This window comes from Dysidea avara, chromosome 8 (assembly GCF_963678975.1).
Source record: "Dysidea avara chromosome 8, odDysAvar1.4, whole genome shotgun sequence".
Classification (NCBI taxonomy): Eukaryota; Metazoa; Porifera; class Demospongiae; order Dictyoceratida; family Dysideidae; genus Dysidea; species Dysidea avara.
Window position 1 is genome coordinate 8175538 of NC_089279.1, and position 18177 is coordinate 8193714.

Consider the following 18177-nt stretch of genomic DNA (forward strand, 5'->3'; position numbering starts at 1 on the left):
GATTCTTAGGTGGTATGTAATTAATGTGAGTGTTCCATTTCAGGTCTGACTAGATACATTGAAATTACACACACATCCTGGTCCAAATCACGTTTGCCTGGTGGCTACGGGCATGGTTTCACATGCGGCTTATAATAGAGATTTGGCTGATCTTGGAGCTTTGGCATTTAGCCTGATTCAAGGCTAGCAGTCAGACACATCCTTGAATTGTGCAAAAGATAAAATCAGCTCACTATTGAATACGGCATTAGTCCACTGCACCAGCTGTTAATATATAAATAACTCCATGCATACACTTCAGTGATGTTTGCAGAATATACCCTCCTTGCGGTCTGCCAAAATATTTGCTCCTCACACACTGCACAAAATTCTTCAAGTTTTAATTCAGCTGGCTCTTTCCTGTTACCAGTATCTTCCTGCTTGCTTTATTTATACACTGACTTATGACTTGAAAGACCGGCCCAGACTGTTTTCTAAAGTCTAAATAAGAAAAACAGCTCACATAAAGTTCCCTTCCGTATGTATGAACATCACTGATACAGCTCATCCCACAATAATACTTCGTTACTAATGACAACCAACAAAAACCCACAATCGATCCGTTAATTCTTTTTATCTTATGTTTAACCACCCACTGGAGATGCCACTGCTAACTTATAAGGGAAGTTTCAGCAATGGTAAGTTGCAAGCTTCAATTTGAGAAAGCGTTCCGTTCCGTTCCGTTCCGTTCCGTAGAATAGTCCCCACCTGATTATAACGCACAGGTGTGATTGTGATAATTATCTAAGAGGGTACAAAACTGATCATGTGTGGGGGAGTTGACTATATGAGGGGGGATTGAGTTCCTTAGTAATGCTACGCCCGACTGAAGTAGGTTATACATCGATACAGACAGCACTACTGTACTAATGGTACGCCGGAAAAGAACAAAGTGTGTCTAGCAACGAAAAAAGGCGGTGTCACAGTGATATATGTTTCCCCGGGTAACGTGTTTCCCGCACACATATCCCTAGGGATCCGTGTTTCCCCGCACACATATCACTAGGGATCCGTGTTTCCCACCAAAAGCTGTCAGTGATATGTTTCCCGTAGCGATTTTTTTAACATTTCACCGCACACACATATCCCTAGGGATTCGTGTTTACCCGCACATATATCACCAGGGATCCGTGTTTCCCACTAAGATATAGCCATCGTGCAGTAACTCCAAGGTCCTATGGCTAGTTGCAAACACTGAGTACGCGATCCAACCATTCAGTAGATATATAATATAGCTGTCTAGCTAATAGACACCCATGCATATTACATGTATATAGCTGTATAGTTGGCTAACTAGCTATATAGCTACTATATATAAGCATTATACTAGTTAGCTATACTGTGACAGTCAATTTAGAAGAGACACTGTGTACTGCATGTATGCCGGAGCCAGTGAAGAAAAATAAAATAACGTTTATTGTATTAGTTTCTCTTGAGCTACATAGACTAGCTATATAACTAACTCGCTCACTATAATGAGCTTGCTGCTGCAATGTAAATCTCTCAAAGTGAGCTAAATAAAGTTTGTGCATGCCTGACTGATGCGCATTCATGTGAGAGATGTTAGGCTCTGAAGTGTGAAGCGTGCATGCGCTGAGAGATTTCTATGTGGCATAATTATTTCATTAGCTATAGTTTTGCTGAGAGAAAAGTGTTGTGAGAGATTTTAGAAGTGTCAAGCGTGTGTATTTAAATAGGCTGATAAGTGTTCTGCTGAGAGAAGCTAGCTAAGCACGCTGAGAAGTGTTGTTGAGAGAAACTGTTAGCTAGCTGAGAAGTGTTGCAGAGAGAAAACTGTTAATAGCTACAGTATATGATATATTGAGAGATCTTCAAGTGAGACTGATAATTTTGTGTGAGATCCAGTTGCTGTCACTGGGAAATGGAGGACGAACAGTATGCTGCCATCGTTGGCTATTTGGATAATCAAAGTTATCCAGCTGGTTATACAAAGACACAGAAATTTGTTTTACGAAGAAGCTGTAAAACCTACAAAATGCAACAGGGAAAACTGTATTATGATGCATCCAGTACACCACTAAGTTGATGCATCCAGTACACCAATTTCTGCTGGAGGTTACTTTCCAACTTTTCACCAAGATCAAGGCCAAATGTCTCCAATTGCTATGACTACTAGTAAGCAGTGTGATCCATAGTCTAGTGGTATTTACTCTTTTGAATTTTAGAGAAAACCATGGTTGATGAAGTTCTAGCTTCGCCACAAGGAATAGCAAAATGCAAGCAATTATTAAAGTTTTCTGTAAATTCAAGTGATGATCAAAATGTGAGGAAGGTCCGGAAGCACAAATTAATACTACCACATTTAGTAAGGCGTGTATACTAAAAAAGATTTATTTTCACAATGTGTATAATGCATATACATAGCAACCTGATGGAAATTCCAAGAAAAAATCTAAAAGTGATGTTAATGGCAAAGTTAGTGCAACTATATCTGTGATAGCTAGCATTAATGTGAATATATAGGTAAAGCCAGATGTAGTGAAAGTTGAAAAGTCCAAAACCACTTCCAAAGTAAAGGCAGCTATACAGGTTAGTACATATGAAGGATATGTTAGCCTTACTGGTACTTTTTGTGTATACATACAATCACTGTATTTTTGTGTCACTATAATTATGTTTTACAGAACTGTATAATCTACTGTCTCTCTCTATATATTAGAAAACAGACCAGAAGACAACTCGCCCATCAAGTAATCTTACACTGATCACAAATAAAGAAAGCTCAGAACCACATGTATTACATAATGATATAACACAAAACAGATATTGTGTTGTGTATCTTTTAGAAGCAACTTGAACACATTTGGAAAGGGCAGCCATGTCATGTGATAAAAGCAAGAATAAACCGTTTCTCCATCCATCATGGGAGCTTTCACACCCTGAAACAGAATTGTTACTTAAATGATGAGGTATGTAAAGCTATTTACAGAATCACATGCTGTTACGTAAATGTCTTGTTTGTGTTATACATATAACACTTCTTTAGATTATTAATGGATATCTGAGGCTGTTAGCAGATATACATGGCAATTGTTTTGTCATCCCCAGTCAGACACTGACAACAATAACAAACCGCTCAGCTGTATGCCACAGATCTTATCTATTATCCAGGGTAAGTATACTCCTGTGTGCAATGTTGAAGATGCGTGGTATGTCACCTTATACAGGAAAGTTTACATCAGAAGAAATATCTGGTTGGGTGTTACAATCAAGATAGTAATCATTGGATATTTATTGTTAGCTAATTAATTAAGCAATAAAATCACATTAGGTATTGATGTGCACACTGTTAGGCTATTGACCTGGAATCAAAGCACTTTTACTACCTTGATCCATTTGGACCATCCCGTGCTTTGCGTGGTACCTTTGCTGCATTAAAGTTGGTTATTGTTTATGCATGCAAATGATTTGGCATACGGTTTTATGCACATGTGCATATATACACACAGAAAATATTTCAAGACAAGGGGCGATTTCATGATTTCTGATTATGTTAGTATAGACAAGTTTAAAGTACATGAAGTGAGCAAGAAGATACAGTTTGATCCTTTCAACTGTGGAGTCTTTTCATTGAAGGTACAGACGTATAAAGCTTAATGGTATAGCTATATACACTAATATATTAACAATTACTTTCTTTATGTAGATTGCTGAACAACTTTTATTGTCTGGAACAATTGATGAAGATAACCTCAGCAGTATGGACATTATGCAGGCAAGGATTGACATTGCAATCACAATTTTGTCCCATTTTGGTATGCAATTGCAGCATTAGTCTTGCATGCATGCTGATGAATAACAATTTAATCTTATAGTGGATATGAAGGAAAGGTGTGTGATGTGTGGCGCTTCAGACATTAGCTTAAGCCACCCTGACTATTGTGACTGGGTATGTAAAAAGTAAATATATATTATGCAGCTTGATCTTTTGCAACTCTTTTCTACAGATAAAATGTGACCACTGCAAATGTTGGACACACACGCATTGTGCAAACACCACCATTGCTGAAGCAAAGAAGAGCACATTTCTCTGTTTAGAATGCTACCAGACTAAGCATAATATTGAGCACTTCGTACATTGATCAGTTATACATAGCTGCAATCGCATGATTTACTCTATATAGCTAGAGATAGTATTTTTATTGTATACATGTACTTGTAGCTACTGTTTTATTAAACTGATATTATAGCTACAAAGCCAAATCACGGCACAGTTTAGCAGTTCTAGTTGCATGCCAATGAATGGCTTGATTTCCTCAATCAACATGCATAATTATAGTATTAGTAGTATATAGGTAAGTGCAATGGCTAGCTATGATTATTAAAAGTGCATGCGCGCCTATGCTAACACTACGTACGTTGCACATGACTCAAGTTAAAGGGGAAACATATTACCCGGGGAAACACATATCACTGCGACTTGTAGGTCGCTAGCGAGTTAGTGATATGTGTGCGGGGAAACACGGATCCCTAGGGATATGTGTGCGGGAAACACGTTACCCGGGGAAACATATATCACTGTGACAGCGGGTCTGTTTGGGGGCGGACCATAACGAGGATTGGATATGACTAGTCTCGCGTGGCCAGACCCTTTCCGCGCAGCCGCTTATCGATCGGAAATTATAAGCGCCGCGCTACAAGGGTCTGGAATAGTTCGTGAACATGAAATTTTTTGACACGCTATTGATGACAATTGATGGACTGGGTAACACCTAAAATACAAAAGTACAAAATGCAACGTGTGTTCCCTTGAATCTTTAGTCTGTTCTGACCGGCAAATCCGCTTAAACCTTTCGCCTACTTTCCTTTTACCTCGAGATGAACTGAGCTTGTTTGTCTTTATTCGTTCTTCGCAGTAATCAGACTACTTTGGCGATTGAGGGATCGCGTGAGCCAATTTACACTCCCCAACCACTGGGGATTGTAGATTTTTTTAAATACGTGAACTGTTCCAGACCCTTGTAGCGCGGCGCTTATAATTTCAAATCGATACCGGGATTTTCAAGTCTGTTGTCCTATGTATTTTGGCGCATGCGCTTAGCAGTGCGAAAGAAATGGCAGATTCAAGTGAGATCAGGTAACTGTGTGTGCCCTATTAAGTATTATGATGGATGATTGTAAATGTGATAAAACTATTACTCACTGTGTTGTTGTTGTGACTCCTTTATCACCAGTGAATGGCCCTTCGGTTAGTAGGTTTTTAGCGCATGCGCAATTATAATAGGACAACGGACTTGAAAACCCCGGTACAGCGGTTTTATTAGATCTTGCGCGACAACAATTTAAAGCGGAAGTCACGTGCATGTTAATTTTTATGACGTGTCCATAGAGCGCGGTTTATTTGAAACCTTAGTTTTGGCGGACTGAACCAAGTCAAGTGTGAATGTTGGTGCTAGAATGAGCCAATACACAGAGCTCTTGCAGCAAATGCTTCGGCAGCTATCGCAGCATAACGGCGTTGTGTTACCACCACTAGCAGTGAATTCAGCAGCGAGCTCAGTGGTGAATACAACTGTTTCATCACCGTTGACTGTAGCTAGCACTGGTGGCCCCAGCCTTATAGCTAAGTAGGTTAGCACCACTGAATGTCCCAAGTTCTCAAAATAGATCGTCCTGGGATACGAACGACCGTGATGCAGCACCAATAGGCGTGGAGTATTACTACAGAGTGAAGCTGATTAACTCTAATAAAAAGAGTGACTCCATTGTTAGACAACTGAACAATTTCACTTCGAAATTTCGAAGCATTCAAGAGGCAAGAGGAAAGTTCAAGGAGCAATTTGGTGACCAAGTGTCAAGTTTGCCAGACTTTTCTCTTGGATACTTGGATGGCTCACAACAGGCGAAGGTATGGTTGTACACAACAGAGGATCTGACTGCTATGTACAGAAAGTATCCCAAAGGAGGGGCAATTAACCTCTGGTGCGAGGGAAATTATGATTTGGCTGATGGAGGGGGTAATAAGAGGAAGAGAGGAGATGCTGCAGAACAGTCTTCTCACCGTAAGGCAAAGGAGGATGAAAACGAATCCATCTTTAAGGACTTACATGAGAAGCATTCTGGCAAGTATGACACACCAAGGCTTCGGTTATGGTCCAGAATGATTGCAGCTGGTATCCATGATGATTATGATGAGCCTCCAGACATACCAGCTTTTTCTAAGAGTAAGAGGGCACGTAAGGAGACAGTGATGGATAGCATTAGTGGTGCTGCTGTTGCTATTGTGGAAGCACTGCAAGACAAAGGCAAGACGACTGGAACAAGTGCAGCACCTGTGTCAACAGGGATGTCACCTGGTAAATGTATTGATCTACGAATGAAGAACTTTGAGCAGTTACGGTACCTGCAATCATTGCTGGATGATGGAATACTGTCAGAAGCACAGTATGCTGAACAGAAAAGGAGCATTTTAGATATTTTAAATAAGTTAAAATAAATAGTAAACATGACTTAATAATTACATTACTTGATAATCACACATGATGTTTTTGATTAATTTTGTGCTTGAATTAACTATCAGTCATAAATAGTGCAATGCTTAATCCACTGTGTGCAGTCCTTTGAAGATATAGATGTAAAACTTGAATATAGTTGTGTCTCTACATCAAGGGCTTCATCACTTTCACTCCTTAAAGTTTGCTTTACTTTTGAAAAAGCTTCTTCTATTGGATTATAGTCTGGTGAGTATGGTGGGAGGTAGTGTACCAGCACACCAACCTCCTCTAGCACTTGCTGCACCTCACTGATGCGGTGAATTGAACAATTGTCCAGAACTACCACTGAGTTAGGGTTCCTACCATCAAATGGTAAAAGATGAGGCAACAAATGGCTATGTAAGAAGTCGTAAAATGTGTCACCATTACTGGTTCCCTTTACAACTTTCACATCTAGGATACCCATAGCTGACATACAGGCAATAGCAGATACTCTCTCTCCTCTTACTAAAAGTGAATGGTTTTGAGGTGGCTTTCCCCTTACACTATACCCTTGCTTACGCAACATGTTTCTACGATCAGCACCAGTTTCATCAATAAAAACAAACATTTCCATTGAATATACTGATACATCTGATACATACTGTGCCCTCTCAAACTCATCCCTTTGTAATGCAATCTGACGTAGCTTCTGTCTGGAGAATCCACTTGATGACAGAAAGGTGGCAATGGTTGATATATGAATATCAATTAAAAGGAACTCTTCTACAGATGCTTGAACTTCATGTAGATAGATTGCTGGGTTGCTGATAACCAAGTTTAAGATAAACATTGCACAGACAGGAGTTATCTTTCGAAAAGCAGCCTCCTTAGGGTAGCTCTTCTTTGATACACAGCCAGTACTCAAAAATATTCTACAGTTGATCTGTGTACATTCAAATTCTTTGCTATGTCCAGCGAATTCAATCCCAAGGCATGCTTTTGCCAAACTATTCTCCATCTGAGATCTTCACTGTAGGCGCTACTACGGCCAGATTCACACGAATCCATGCTTAAAGAACCACTGCAACAACAACCGGGTAGAGGCGCCAAAATACGTATTTGAGTTTATACAATGAAGCGATGTGATTGGACGTTTCTCATTGCACGTGGCTTCCGCTTTAAATTTGTTGTCGCGCAAGATCTAATAAAACCGCTGTAAGCGGCTGCGCGGAAAGGGTCTGGCCACGCGAGACTAGGATATGACGTCACTATTGTTTTAACCGCGCGTTGCCAATCCTTTGTAAGTATAGTATCTGTGGTGGAGGTCAAAATTTCGACAAGAAACGCTCAAGTCACAAGTCAAAAACGATAAACGCTGTAAGTCAAGGATCAAGCTGAAATTCTCCCCGGTCAAGACTTTGTTCGCGGTCGCAGATCTACCTACAGCGTGAGCCGACGTGACACCCCCTTGTATTAATGAGCCTTGCCGGTCCAGGCTATACGTAGAATCTTCGCCCCAGCTGGATCTTCTTGAGATAGCTGCCTGTTGAGAGAATGTGCATGGGTAAAATGTAAATTATATATCACGTGATCAGTATCGGCTATATCGGTAGCCACTTATCTGATACCGATATACGTAAATAATGGCCGATAAACTCTTAACCGATAAACCGATTAACGTATCGGTGCACCCCTAATCGTACTGTATGATATCAATGCAGTTATGATAACTGGTGAAAATACCGTCAAAAGTCCATAATAGAGATTTTGTACCATATATTGGGTAGGTTTGGTGCTTATGTTTGAAGAAAATAGTTTGACAAAACTGTGAAACTTCATAAGGGTTTTGATTTGGTATATTAACCAAATTTTCCAAACAATTTCTCTGCTAAACTTTTCTGTTATTATTCTAGATCTGTATAGTGCTTGTCTGACATATACTTCATAAAGTCACAAGGAAAACTCCAGATGGGGAACAACACAGACATTAGCATAATAGCATTGCCTTGTCATCAGAGATACTATAGCAATGTAGGTGGTAGAGTATAGATTGTTTGTGAGATCAAGACCTTTATATATTTACTCTGTATATCGGCATGAATTATCAAAAATGTATTGCACCAGTAACACGGAAAACTTCATAATATTTATGGACATCAACACAGACAAAAGCATTGTTGCATATTTCAAAACCAAAAAAATAAATTTGTAAAAGAATACTTTCATTGTCTGAAACTTTTGAGTATCAGTGGGTTACATTCATTGCTGGACATACATGCAGTAGTTCACCATCAGACACTGTACTTTGATTAATCCTTATTGACTGTACACTATGCAACACCGACAGTGGTACTATATATGTCCAACAATGAATGGAATCCATGCACTGATATACTAGAATACTTAACTTTATTTTCAACAAATCCTACCACTTCACACACTTTGTGTTACTTTTCATGAACTAATGAACGAAATTTAGACCACTTAGCTTATTAGAATATCGTATTTTTAAAATTGATAAAATAAATTTTAGTCTGCATAGATTAAGCAGTATACGTATACACTATATACCCAATCAAATAAGCTATGCTAAGTAACTTTTGTACGTACAATAATAATAATATATATTTAGTGAAAAGAAGTTGGATCCAGGGGCGTAGCTAGCCAGAAGGTGATGGAGGGGCAGGCATGCCCCCACGAAACACTCAAAATCATTCATAATGGCAAAAAAGGCTAATGACCCAATGGTGGGCTAGCCAACATACGGTGTTGTATTATTACAGCTTAAATAACTAGCTACGTAACCATTTCGGTACTGACTGCTTCCAATCGAGGTAGCTATATTCGTCGAGCATCATCGCACGTGCCACAACTGTACTCCAACAAATTCATCCACAGTCCGGTAGAGCTAATACTTTAGTGCAAATGCAGGTTACTTTACGTTAGCCACAGCCTGTGCTGCAGTCCTAGCACACTGCTGACAGGATGACGTATTCACTCACTTCACTCAGCGAAATTCAAATGCCATGTATTGCACGAAATCCCACCTGTCTTGCTAGCAGAACTTGTAAGCTTGACTGATCCACCTGACCGGCTGACAAAGTAAAAACAGACTGCACTGCCGTACGTACAAAGGTCCAGTGTGATCAACTCGATAAAATAAACTTGGTACATTTATTTAGCTAACACTTTATCACCTCGTAGACAGTAGGTTCGTAGTATCATCTGGTCTCCTTTGTCACTTGTGAGTTGTGACTCCTGCCGTGGAGAAGCGGGTCACTCTTTTTAGATTCAAAAATGTTCAGTCACGCGAGTAATCTAGGCTAAATACAGAAGTATGTGTCTAATATTTTCGTTCGATGGATTCACGAGCGAGTTGAATGTTGTGTGTGCGCATTCACTAGCTACCCCTGGTGATATCGCGTAGTAGTGTACATAATTTACAGTCATTTGCGTGTCAGTTTAATACTGGTAAACTTGTGACGAAGGTTTTAAAAAAAATCATTTAGTGACTGATGGGGGGGCAAATGCCCCCCCTTGCCCCCCCTTAGCTACGCCTCTGGTTGGATCCCTATACAAGTATGTAGTAGTTGATGCGTATTTAGCTTTTCACATAATTGCTTGCATAACTTATTCTAAAATGGTAATCAAAAACGCCATGTAAATTTTTTTGCTATACTGTAGGAAAACACTAAATGTTGTAAGTGTACTGTAGGATATCTTAAACTGTCACTGACTTGATGTATTTTTCATGAAAAATCAGGAGTTGTAGGTCAGTAATTTACACCTCATATTCAACTTGCAAAAATTCAACTTACCAAACTTACAGTACCATAAGATAATTTACCACCAAATCTTCCCAATATAATTATGGCATATACAATCTCTATTACGGACTTTTGACGATATTTGCACCAGTTATCATACAGTGAAACCTCTATAATCCAACGCTTGTTGGGATAAAAAAAGTGTGTCAGATTAGCAAGGATGTGGGATTATTGAGGTAGCATCACATAGAAAGTATTTTTGGTATACAAAACAATGGATTCATTGGAAGTATTCTGGATTAGAGAGGTTTCAGTGTAACTGCATTGATATACATAACATGTGTAATACATATGGATAATTAGAACTGTAAATAATAGATATGAACAATTAGAATTGTTATGAGAACTCTTAATTTGTTGTTGTTATGTGTAACCTTGACCTTAGAGATTGGATAAAAAGGCTGGAGCTGGTCACCAGCTCTCTCTTCTTCAGTTGATTGTAAGCTGTTATATTGTTGAAGCTGAATGATATCTATTACATTTGGGGGCTTGTCCGAATGTGAGGAAGAAGAGCAGAAGAAGAAGAGCAACCATAATGACAACCACTGAGGCTTTGAGGTTACAGTTGGATATTCTACAGAGGGAGAAACAAGAACTAGAGGTTAGGAACTTGAAACTAACTGATAATCCTAGTAGAGAAAGTTTGAAGGAAGTAGAGAAGGAAAGAGACCACTGGAAAGATGAGTGTGAGAGACAGATAGTAGAGAATGAACAGCTTAAAACTCTTTATGAAGAGTTACTCCAACAGTTGCCAGAAGGTCAGACTAACCCTGTTAATTCCAGCACAGGTCACCAAGCCACTGCTGAACTACAGGAGTTGATAAAGAGACAAAACAATGACCTGGAGCAATGGAAGTACAAATGTCAAGAGATGGAAAAACAACTGAGTAGTGTGAGTCATTGGAAGACCAGGAGTGAGCTACTTGAGAAAGAACTGAATAAATTACAGAAACTTAATGGTGAGCTAGAAAGGAAAGTTCTTCTAGCAGAAGATAAATTGGAATTAGAGTGTTATAGAGCTGAAGCAAAGGTGAGAAGACAGTGGGAGGCTTGTGAAGGTAGGCTGGTGGAGCAGCTAGCAGAGTTACAGTGTCGATTGAAGAGTGAAGAGGCAGGAAGAGGACCATGGCAGACATCAAAGAGGGATGTGTTAGTGGAAGGGTTTCACAATACCAGTGCTCTGTCCTCTACAAATGTGAGTACAACTAAACAACCCGTATGTACTTCTTCACCGTCAATAACAAGAGCACAATGGCAGGTGTCAGACTATTCTGGACAACAGCAGTCAGTACAATCTGGTGGAATGGTAAGTGACATTCTTCAGACATGTAATCCTTCCACTCAGAGTTCAGAAACACCAGTGTTATATACTGGTCCAGTTTGTTCACTGCCATTACTGCCTGGTATTACACAACCAGTTATCAGTAGCTCTAATGCAGCGGTGAGGGATATTGATCCTGTTACATCTGTATTATTAGCTCAGCAATTACCACCCCTTCCTAAATTCAGTGGAGAGGGGAATGATGGAGAACTTGGGGTGGACACATTTGAGGATTGGCTTGAGCGTTTTGAGTTGATGGCCTCCACTCTCAGTTGGTCTTCTCAGGCCAAACTTGTGAATTTAATAACTAGACTGCATGGACAGGCGTATTCATTTTTTCGGTCTTGTACTACGGAACAACGTACCAATTATTGCCTATTGGTTGCTGAGCTACGCAAGCGGTTTACACCCGTGAGATTGCCTGCAATACAAAGCAGTTTATTTCATGATAGAAGACAACATGCTTCTGAGTCAGTGGATCATTATGCTCAGGAGCTCCGTACTCTATTTCACAGAGCTTATCCTAGTGTGTACCAAGGAACAAGGGAAGCAGAGGCATTGGGCCAAACAGTTTTAGTCAATCAATTTGTGGTTGGACTTCTACCAGAAATTAAGTCAAAAATTGTAGGATGTGAGGGTAATTTTGACCAGTTGCTTACAAAGGCTAGATTTGAAGAGGCTAAGTTGCGTGACTTGGATTCTGCTCAGTCAGCATCTTCGCTCTCACCAGTGACTCGGACTGTACGTCCAGACCCGAAACCTGCATTTGTTCCGCGACCGCAAAGTTTCAGTGGGACCAGATCTAACACCGGACCACGATGTTACAATTGTGGATCACCCTCTCACTTGATCAGGCAGTGCCCTTACCAAGTCAAGGGTAAGTATTCAGAGACACCTGGGAAGACCAACAATGGTATTGGGAAGGCCGGTAGTGAAGGTAGAAACAATATTGGAAATGCTGATAACAACACTGTCTCAAGTATTACTCCCTCTGGAGAATCCAACACTTCGGAAGGCAAGTCGATGGAGAACATCAGTAGTGAGTTGAACAAAGTAACTGTGACAATGCATAACATTTCTTCAAATTCTGTGACAGAGGGTATTCAGTTGGGTCCCACCTTGACTGGTTTGGTTGAAGTCGAAGGAGTCGCTCTCGAAGCTTTGTTGGATACTGGATCTCCGGTAACCATAATTCAACTGGAAGCTCTCCTACAGATATTGGCAGAACAACGAAGTACAAACCAAACACCTATAGAATGGAGAGCAGCAGTGGAGACTCGTTTGGAACCTACCACAGTTGTGTTGCGGAATTACAGTGGGGACAGACTCCAGGTGGTGCGGCAGATTCAAGTTACAGTGAGTCGTTTAGAATATTCAACAAATGCTCTGATTCAGGTACAGAGGGGGGCACCAGCCAAACTACTTATTGGTACAGATTTGTTGTCTAAACTGGGATACCTTTTTGTTCAAGCTTCTCAGATGGGGAATGATAATGATATGTTGAATGATGATGTGTCTGTGTCAGACAAAGACAGTAAGGTAGATGTTGTACCTCAAGAAATTCAGCAAGATGCAGAGGGTGGTGATGTGATCAAGTCCATTAACTTGGAGTCTGAAATATTAGCTGAGGTACCTTTACAAACTGTTGAGGACAATAAGACTGAACTGAACTCTGGAGCAGTTTGTTTGATTCAAGCAACAAGGATACCTGCAAGACATCAAAAATTGGTGAGGGCTGAAGTAAAGGATATATGCTTTGATCGAGAACTTGTGACTATGTTTGAGCCTAACATTGTCGAATTGGAAGGTAGTTTTTTGTCAGCCCCAGAAGCGTTGGTTTGTCTTGACGGTAATAAGTGTACTCTCGTTTTGGAGAACCATGGATGTGAACCAGTATATTTAGAACCAGGACAAGAGCTGGGTCTACTTGGTAGTGTGACTGTTTGTGAGACAGAGGGTACTGATGACGATCATGGTTCAACTACTTTGGTTAGTTCTGTGATTACTGAGTCTTTGAATGAACACAGTAGACATGTTTCAGTACAAAAAGAACAGGAGCGACTGTCTGAATTGTTTGATTTGCTGAAAATAAATGCGTCTGGTTTGACAAATAACCAGTTGTGTTCACTAAGGGAGTTGATTTCTGAGTATTCAGATATTTTTTCCCTGGATTCAGTGGAATTGGGATGCACAGATTTGATTACACACTCAATTGACACTGGAGACAGCCCTCCTATACGCCAGCCATTAAGACGAATCCCTTTTGCTTTGCACAGCAAGATGGAGGAACTGGTTCAGAAGATGATGAAACAGGGAGTGATTCAGCATTCAAGTAGTCCATGGTCTAGCTCTGTTGTTTTGGTTGAAAAAAAGGATGGCAGCTACCGTTTTGTGTGGACTACAGACGATTAAATGCTGTGACTAAGATAGATGTTTTTCCCTTACCGCGAGTGGATGATACCTTAGATATGTTATCACAGACTCAGTTTTTCTCAACTTTGGATCTCGCTGCTGGATATTGGCAGGTACAAATGGATACCGGGTCCCAGGAGAAGACTGCTTTTAGCACATATTCAGGGCATTATGAATTTTGTGTAATGCCATTTGGACTATGTAATGGACCGGCTACTTTCCAAAGATTGATGGAGACAGTATTGGTGGGACTATCAAGGAATTGTTGTATGGTTTATTTAGATGATGTGTTGGTGGTGGGGAAAAGTTTTGCAGAACATCTGTATAACTTGAGGGAAGTTTTTGAAAGATTTCGAAATGCTAATTTGAAGCTGAAGCCAGAGAAATGCTGTCTAGCTGGAAGTGAAGTTGTGTATCTTGGATATGTTGTATCTAAGGAAGGAATTTCAGCTGATAGTAAGAAAGTAGAAGCAGTTCAGTGTTTTCCTCAGCCACATGATTTAACATCTTTACGCTCTTTTCTTGGATTGGCTTCTTACTATTGTCGATTCGTGCCTGATTTTTCTACAGTTGCAAACCCTCTTTATGCACTTACACGAAAGAACATTGAATTTTCTTGGGGTCAAGCCCAGGAAAATGCCTTCCAAAATTTGAAACAGCTTTTAACCCAAGCACCAGTGTTGGCATTTCCTAATTTTGACCAGGAATTCATCCTGGAGACCGATGCTTCTGGAGTTGGATTGGGTGCTATATTGGCCCAAAGACAACAGGATGTAACAGTGCGACCTATAGCATATGCTAGTCGAATGTTACAGTCACACGAGAAGAGATATAGTGCTACAGAGTTGGAAGCCTTAGGAGTTGTGTGGGCTGTCAAACACTTCCGCCATTATCTTTATGGACATCGTTGTCATGTATTTAGTGATCATGAACCCCTTAAATCCTTATTGAATACTCCTCATCCCTCAGGCAAACTTGCACGATGGGGTTTGGCCTTACAAGAAGTAGATTTGATTATTCATTATCGTTCGGGTAAAAGTAATACTAGTGCTGATAGTTTGTCAAGATTCCCAGTGCATCAGTCATCATTGCCTGATGAGTGTACAGAGGAGTTACTGGTGGCTGCTGCAGTGGTTCAGGGTGATATCGATGTTGACAAGAAGGAGGAGAGTAAAGTGACTGCTGTGGTGGTGGAAGAGGTAGGAGAGAACAGCTGTTTAGATAAAAAGTCGGAATTGTCTATCACTGCTGCAGTACAACCAGTATCGCATGACAGTGGCAAACAAAGTATAGGAAGCAGGCAGAGAGAAGATCCAGAATTAAGGATAATCATTGAATATCAAGAAGGGGGAATGTTACCTGATGATGATAAGAAGGCAAGGGAAATTTTATTGAGTAGGTATCAATATCTCATGATGGAAGATGTCCTGTATTATATTGAGACAGATAAAACTTTGCGCCTTATTCCTCCAGATTGTGACCGTATTAAATTGTTTGAAGAGGCTCATAGTGGAACATTCGGTGCTCATTTGAGAGATGCGAAGGTACATGGAGAATTGTCAAAGCACTACTGGTGGCCTAAAATGAGGAGTGACATTTCCAAATGGTGTCAGAGTTGTTTGGTCTGTGCTACACGTTACCCTGGTAGGGCTGTCCACCCTCCATTGACGCCGATACCTGTAGAGGGGCCATTTCATAGAGTGGGAGTTGATGTGATCCAGTTCACTACTTCACATGTTGGAAATCGTTATGCTGTTGTGTTTACTGACTATCTTACAAAATGGCCAGAGGTATTTGCAACCAAGGATCAAACAGCACTCACTATTGCAAAGCTGTTTGTACAGGAGATAATTTGCCGTCATGGTGTTCCATGCCAGTTGTTGTCAGATAGGGGCCCTGCATTCCTGTCATATCTGATGACAGAAATTTGCAAGTTACTAGGTGTAAGTAAATTAAACACAACAGCATATCATCCACAGACTAATGGATTGACAGAACGATTCAACAGAACATTAACCAGTATGTTGGCTAAGAAGGTGGAGCAGAGTGGAAAAGATTGGGATAGTCACCTTCCATTTGTTCTGTTTGCCTATAGGGCAAGTGTCCAGGAGTCAGTGAGAGAGTCTCCATTTTACTTGCTCTATGGGCGGGATCCCAGATTGCCAACAGTATTGGATATGGACGGTGGCTCTAAGCAGGAAGTGGATGTGGACACTTACAAGGGAGAAATAACAATTAAGATGGATGAAGCATGGGAATTGGCGAGAAGCAATATTAAGAAAGCCCAGAAAAATCAGAAATTATATCATGATCAGCGATCTAAGCCACCTAATTTTAAGGTTGGTGATAGAGTGATGGTGTACATGCCGGCTGCAAAAGCATGTAAGTCTTACAAGTTTGCTAGGCCATTTCATGGGCCCTATCGAATAATAGCACAGGATGAAACTGGAGTGGTTGTTCGTCCGGTGGATAAGCCACAAGCAAAATCATTTAGAGTAGCTTATGACAGGGTGAGATATTGCTCTGAATTATTACCTGATAAGTTTTGGCCAACAAGAACTACTGGCAGTGGGAATAAATGTGATAAGAGGCCGATTTCACGAAATATTGAAGGTGTTACTAACCTGGCTGAGGGAATCCAAGGCTCAACCCCTGACAGCTCAATTGATGATGGTGTTGAAGACCAACAACAGGAGGGAGCATCACCAACTGTGCTACCACATGAGGAAACCAACTCCTGGAAAAGTCGCCTAAGACCAAGACAGAAAGATGGGGACATCTGATCTAAGAGCGGGGAGATGTAATACATATGGATAATTAGAACTGTAAATAATAGATATGAACAATTAGAATTGTTATGAGAACTCTTAATTTGTTTTTGTTATGTGTAACCTTGACCTTAGAGATTGGATAAAAAGGCTGGAGCTGGTCACCAGCTCTCTCTTCTTCAGTTGATTGTAAGCTGTTATATTGTTGAAGCTGAATGATATCTATTACACATGGGTATATTGGTCTGCCTTCAGCAATGGAGAGTATTAATACTTCTGTTTAATTTCGTGATTATACCTGCATACTATGCCTCTAACTGTATGTGTATTACAACTTGACCACATTCTCATGAGATTCCATACTATAATTGACTTTAAAAGTTTGTATTGTTATAGTAGTGTTCATAGTTATACTCCCTGTTGTATGTAAACATCAATAAGAATTACGTATGTAGCCATAACTCATGATCCCTTTGCCATCCCAACTTCAAATTTACCAGCATGAATGAAGGCTATTAGAAGAATATTTGAAGATAAAATAAAAACAATTAAAATATCCGTTTTTGAAAAAACTGAGATCAAAGGAAAGTCATATTTTTGTGGTTTGACCTTTTCCTTTGAGTAATTATAATGAATTATGTATCACTTGAAAGAGAATTTAATAAGCATTCCACAACTCTAAACAGAAAGGTACTGTGGTAATCACTGACAAAGTTATGGCCATTTTATTAAACCTGTGTAAGCTGCTGTAATATTTTCTAATAAACTTTGAGCGGTCATATCTTAAAGGGAGATTAACAGAATGGGCCAAATTTTGGTGTGAGAAAGTGTCTTAGTAGAGTCCATGTCTATGCCAAATTTCATGAAAATCCGAAGAGGTCGGGATTTTTTTGGTTGATTTGGTATGGAATGACCCTATAGAAGTGTACTTATTGTAAAATCATCATGACTTTGTTTGATACAGTAAAAAAATCTTAAGTCACGTGCTGTCTGCATAAACAAAAGTCCATGAATAATGAGATGGTGAAGCTAAAAAGTCACTGAGTCATCACATTTAGTTAAGTTAACAAAGCCATAGCAAAAGAATGTGTATTAAACTAAAGTATAATCTGTTTCCCATAATATAAAATGGGGTTTATACTAAAGTATAAGAATCCAAGACTATACTGAGATTATTTGTATATAGTTTAAGCCATTAGATATACCATCTTATATTCCCCCTTTTTCACAGTGCATCTTGATCTTTATCACAGTTTTCAAAGGATAAATTTTGCCGTGATATCATTCTGAGGGGGGCTTCAGCCCCTAGCCCCCCTTTCTGCCACCTATACACAAACACACATAAAGTCTCATATGCATGATGCCATATCATC

The 18177-nt window shown here is 39.9% G+C and overlaps 2 protein-coding genes across 2 annotated transcripts; one reads left to right on the forward strand and one right to left on the reverse strand.

Annotated features, from left to right (window-relative positions):
* The first annotated feature begins 1921 nt into the window (after window positions 1-1921).
* On the forward strand, window positions 1922-6496 carry LOC136264727 (uncharacterized). Its single transcript, XM_066059503.1, has 14 exons — window positions 1922-2021; window positions 2083-2175; window positions 2226-2365; window positions 2425-2475; window positions 2524-2589; window positions 2720-2794; window positions 2847-2969; window positions 3047-3172; window positions 3228-3296; window positions 3354-3439; window positions 3510-3636; window positions 3707-3815; window positions 3876-3891; window positions 5668-6496. The coding sequence occupies exons 1-14, from the start codon at window positions 1922-1924 to the stop codon at window positions 6494-6496; spliced, it is 2010 nt and encodes a 669-aa protein (XP_065915575.1).
* An 80-nt stretch (window positions 6497-6576) lies between these two features.
* On the reverse strand, window positions 6577-7494 carry LOC136264728 (uncharacterized). The gene has a single exon (XM_066059504.1). It carries the CDS (start codon window positions 7492-7494, stop codon window positions 6577-6579), a length of 918 nt encoding a protein of 305 aa, XP_065915576.1.
* Window positions 7495-18177: the final 10683 nt, after the last annotated feature.

Coding starts and splice junctions, on each gene's coding strand:
- LOC136264727 (XM_066059503.1), top strand. CDS start 1,922: ATGGAGGACGAACAGTATGCTGCCATCGTTGGCTATTTGGATAATCAA. Junction 2,590..2,719: donor AAGTAAAGGCAGCTATACAG/GTTAGTACATAT, acceptor TCTATATATTAG/AAAACAGACCAGAAGACAAC. Junction 2,970..3,046: donor ATTGTTACTTAAATGATGAG/GTATGTAAAGCT, acceptor ACACTTCTTTAG/ATTATTAATGGATATCTGAG.
- LOC136264728 (XM_066059504.1), bottom strand. CDS start 7,494: ATGGAGAATAGTTTGGCAAAAGCATGCCTTGGGATTGAATTCGCTGGA.